Raw genomic sequence first — 5,235 nt, forward strand, 5'->3', positions numbered from 1 at the left:
CCACTTGAACAGTTTTTTTTGCTAATTCTCCCGTATCATTTGCAAGATTGCCCATATTTTGAAGTGATCTTTAATTTTTGCCTAAAAAATCAGGATTTTTAATATCTATCTTTCACCTTTTTAAGTAATAAAAATATCTTTAATAATTTTAAAAAAATAAATCGCAAGACAAAAAATATATTCACAAGGTAAAGCGAAAATTGCTAGGCACAAGTTATGCATTATAAAACATAATTTAGTTTTAAAATGTGATATCTTAAAAAGTTGACATAATTTTTTTATTTTTTTTATCTTATGTATTACTTATGGCCAGTAGTATGAACGTTTAAGACTTCTTAAGTCATAATACTCGAAAATTGAACTTAAACACAATGATTTATTTTTATATTTATCTTGCTAATTAGATAATATTTAACTTATGCCTATTGCCTAGAATAAATATTTCTTTAAAAAGATTTATCTAATGAAATTAAGTCATAGTTAAATATATTTAAAATAACACATTTTCATTAAATAAATACGATGGAAATTAAAAATTATCAAACAAAAATGAAGAAGACATGAGCAAAACCTTGAACACAGCTCACCTAAAACAACAAGGCTGAAACCTGTGTTAAGCCCTTCTTCCCCGCAGCGCACTCTGTGTAACCCCAAAATCATGAGTTCTTCATATCCTCCATTGAAGCCCTGTCAACTAGTTCAAACAATCACCACTCTCCTCTCTTCCTCCGCCAGGTCTCTACCCAAATCCTCTCTCCAATCCTACCTCCCTCACCTCACTCCTCCCATTATTCACTCCATTCTCTCCTCTCCCACTCTCTCTTCTCGCCCTTCCACTCTCTTCTCCTTCTTCCAATGGTCTCAATCCCACATACCCTCTTTCTCCACCCACCCCCTCCCTTTCCCTTCTCTTCTCCCTCTCTTATCCTCCCTCTTATCCCATCGCAGATTCACCGTTGCAAGATCCCTTCTCCTCACTTTTATCCCTTCCGATCATCCTCAACATCTTCTCCATCGTCATCTCCTTCACCCCATTTCCAATTTTCCTCAACCCTCAACCGAATTGTTGGATACTGCTATAGGTGCTTATTGCCAATGCGGGAAACCCCATCTCGCACTTCAGATTTTCAAGAAGATGAAGCGCCTTCGACTTTCCCCTAACATCATTACTTTCAATACTTTGATTACTGCTTTGGTTAAGTACCCTTCTACTCACTCTCTATTTTTATGTAATGAGCTGTTTAATGATGCACTTAAGCTTGGTTTGTGCCCAACTACAATTACTATCAATATTTTGATTAAAGGGTATTGTTTAGCTTACAAGTATAAGGATGCTAATCAATTGCTGGATAGAATGAGTGAGTTTGGATGTGTGCCCGATAATGTGAGTTATAATACTATATTGGATGGGTTGTGTGAGAAAGGAAGGTTGAATGAGGTTAGGGATTTGTTGTTGGATATGAAGGGTAAAGGTCTTGTGCCGAATAGGAATACATATAATATTTTGGTACATGGTTATTGTAAAATTGGGTGGTTGAAGGATGCTGCTCAGATTGTCGAACTGATGACACAGAACAATACTTTGCCTGATGTTTGGACTTATAATATGTTGATTGGTGGTCTGTGTAACGAAGGAAGGATTGATGATGCAATTAGGATTCGGGATGAGATGGTAGGATTGAAATTGTTGCCTGATGTGAAAACTTACAACACCCTGATCAATGGGTGTCTTGATAATAAGAGAAGTTCAGAGGCCTTTGATCTGCTTGAAGAGATGAATCAGAAGGGGATCAAATGTAATGAAATTACGTATAATACATTGATTAAAGGGTATTGCAAGGAAGGGAAGATGGATAAAGCTAGAGAGGTACTTCAAAAGATGGAAGAAGGTGGTTTATGTCCAGATTGTGTTTCCTATAATACTCTGATAAGTGCATATTGTAAAGCAGGAAATCTACCAGAAGTATTGAGGATAATGAAACGAATAGGTGAAAAAGGTTTGAAAATGGATAATTTTTCTCTCAATACATTGCTTCACATTCTTTGTCAAGAAAGGAAGCTTGATGAGGCCTACGAGTTGCTCTCTGTTGCTCCTACCAGGGGCTATCTTGTTGATGCAGTAAGTTATGGCACTCTTATTACTGGCTACTTTAGATGTGCAGATACAGAAAAAGCTCTTAAGCTTTGGGATGAGATGGAAGAGAGAGAGGTAGTTCCCACTATTGTCACCTACAACATCATAATTGGAGGGCTATGTAAATCGGGTAAAACTCAGCAGGCAATTGCTAAACTGAATGAACTTTTGGAGAAGGGTATAGTGCCTGATGAAATAACATATAATACTATTATTCATGGATACTGCTGGGAGGGGAACATTGAGAAAGCATTTCAATTTCACAACAAAATGGTTGAGAATTCTTTTAAGCCTGATGTATATACGTGCAACATTCTTCTTAGGGGACTTAGTAGGGAAGGCATGCTTGAAAAAGCCATTAAGCTCTTTAATACGTGGATTGATAAAGGGAAGACCACTGATGTAGTAACTTATAACACCTTGATAACAGCTCTTTGTAAAGATCAAAGACTTGATGATGCTCTGGGCCTTGTAGCTGAAATGGAAGAGAAAAATATCCAGCGTGATAAGTACACACATAATGCTATTGTTGGTGCACTTACTGATGCTGGAAGGCTGAAAGAGGCAGAAGAATTTATGACAGACAGAGAAAGACCATCTGAACAGCGGTTGCAAATGGATGACAGGGAACATGAACTCAGAGTTGATGAACTAGATTCAAGTTCAATCGCTTATTCACAGCAGATTGATGAGCTTTGTGCGGAAGGAAGATATAAGGATGCAATGCTTATCTATGCACAAGTCACTCAGAGAGGTATTGATCTACAAAAGTCCACTTATTTCACTCTGATAAAAGGACTCATCAAGAGGAGAAAAAGTATATCGAAGACAGGTTGATAGTGACCCCAAAAGTTTGGCTCTGTCTGAGTATGGTGACTTCAGTTTCTATGCCCAGTATGCAACACTGCAAGGATCCAAGGTAAAAGGTTTTCTTCTTGAACGCAGAGCACATGAACTTTTCTCTTACTTTCATTGTTTACAAGTTTGTGAAGGTCAAACAGGCTCTTAGTCAATCAACTTGATTTTTAGTAAAAAATATTCTAACCTAATCCCCTTAACTATTTATTTACTTAAGGTTGTGTCTATATGTTGTTAAATATCTTGGTTTCTGGGAAGTTCAACTGGAAGAAGAGTAAGCTTAAACAATTTTCAGTTTATCAATAGGAGCTTCAAAATATAGATATTTTTTTCCTTGCCTTTTGCCTGGGCAAGTGGTTTAGCTGAACTTTTATTATCAATCTGGGCCTAATGCTGTGTAATATAATGTACTTCTTATATGATGTGCTGGAGTGTTGGGAGAAAATGCGAATCAGTGAGGTAAATATTTACATGTGTTGAGTAATATGGATAGAGGGAGGATCAATGATAGGCTGATGACGGGGATTTGAGGGAGCAAGTGGTGGAGGTTAGGAGGATCAATGATAGGCTGATGACGATTAAGCTGGTCATTGGAGGATGTACTTTGAGTGTTATTAGTGCTTATGCTCCTCAAGTGGGCTTGGACGAGGAGGCCAAAAAGCGCTTTTATGAGGATTTGGATGAGGTAGTTAGAGGTATACCGAATACCGAAAAGATTGTCATTGGTGGAGATTTTAATGGCCACATCGGGGCAACTTCTAGTGGATTTGATGATGTTCATGGAGGATTTGGTTTTGGGGAGAGAAATGGAGGTGGAACTTCGCTTCTAGACTTTGCTAAGGCTTTTGAGTTGGTGATTGCTAACTCATGCTTTCCGAAGAAGGAGAACCACTTGGTTACCTTTCGTAGCCCGGTAGCTAAGACCCAGATAGATTACTTACTCCTTAGGAGGGGTGATAGAGGTCTATTTAAGGACTGCAAGGTTATCCCAAGTGAAAACCTCACTACCCAACACAAGCTTTTGGTGTTGGACCTGAAGATTAAGAGGGATAGGAGGAAGAAGATGATATCTGACCGACCGAGGATTAAATGGGGTGGGTTGACCCCTGCCCTTTCTCGGGAGATGGGTGAGGAGCTGATGGGGATGGGGGCGTGGAGTGGTAGCGGGGATGCGGACAACATGTGGAATAAAATAGCTAGTTGCATTAGGGAAGTTGCTTCTAAGGTGCTAGGGGTGTCTAGGGGTAAATTTGGAGGCCATAAAGGAGATTGGTGGTGGAATGGGGAAGTCCAAGGTAAAGTGGAAGCGAAGAAGGCTGCATACACAAAATTGGCGGAGTGCGTAGACGAGGAGGAGAAGCGGTCGCTTAAGAAAGTCTATAAGACGACAAAGACAGAAGCTAAGTTAGCTGTTACGAAGGCGAAGACAGCAGCTTTCGAACGCTTGTATGTCGAGTTGGGGGACAAAGGTGGGGATAAGAAGTTGTATAGGCTCGCAAAAGCAAGAGAGAGGAAGGCGCGCGACTTGGACCAAGTGAAGTGTATCAAAGATGAGGAAGGCAAAATACTGGTGGAAGAGACCTCCATCAAGCAAAGATGGCGAAGCTATTTTCACAAACTTTTAAGTGAAAAAGGGGAAGCAGACATTGTGTTGGGTGATTTGGCACACTCTGAAAGACTTTGGGATTTTGGATATTGTAGGTGCGTTAGGTCCGAGGAGGTTATACGGGCTATTAGTAGGATGAGCAGGGGAAGAGTGTCCGGACCCGATGAGATTCCGGTAGAATTTTGGAAGAGCATGGACAAGGCAGGCATAGAGTGGTTAACTGGGCTGTTTAATGTTATCTTTAAGACAACGAAAATGCCTGATGAATGGAGGTGGAGTACAATGGTTCCGTTGTATAAAAACAAGGGTGATATCCAAAACTGTAACAATTACAGGGGTATCAAATTGTTGAGCCATACTATGAAGATTTGGGAGAGAGTGGTGGAGATGAGAGTGAGAAAAGGGGTGTCTATCTCCGAGAATCAGTTTGGATTCATGCCGGGACGTTCGACTACCGAAGCCATTCATCTTATGCGTAGACTGGTAGAAAAATATAGAGAAAGGAAGAGAGACCTTCATATGGTGTTCATTGACCTTGAAAAGGCCTATGACAAAGTACCGAGGAATGTCCTCTGGAGGTGCTTGGAGTCTAAAGGAGTCCCGATGATTTATATTAGGGCGATAAAGGACATGTACG

The 5,235-nt window shown here is 39.9% G+C and overlaps 1 protein-coding gene across 5 annotated transcripts in view; it reads left to right on the top strand.

Moving 5' to 3' along the window:
- The first annotated feature begins 583 nt into the window (after window positions 1-583).
- The window catches only part of LOC125870668 (pentatricopeptide repeat-containing protein At2g16880), an 11,186-nt gene continuing 6,534 nt past the window's right edge, over window positions 584-5,235 (top strand). For 2 of the 5 annotated variants that reach the window (XM_049551166.1, XM_049551180.1), the window contains exon 1: window positions 584-3,060. In XM_049551166.1, coding sequence (XP_049407123.1) covers window positions 659-2,971 — 2,313 coding nt within the window. In that variant the 5' untranslated portion in view covers window positions 584-658 and the 3' untranslated portion in view covers window positions 2,972-3,060. The other 3 variants (XM_049551173.1, XR_007446940.1, XR_007446938.1) reach the window with 3 other exon arrangements.

Source organism: Solanum stenotomum, chromosome 1 (genome assembly GCF_019186545.1).
Source record: "Solanum stenotomum isolate F172 chromosome 1, ASM1918654v1, whole genome shotgun sequence".
NCBI lineage: Eukaryota > Viridiplantae > Streptophyta > Magnoliopsida > Solanales > Solanaceae > Solanum > Solanum stenotomum.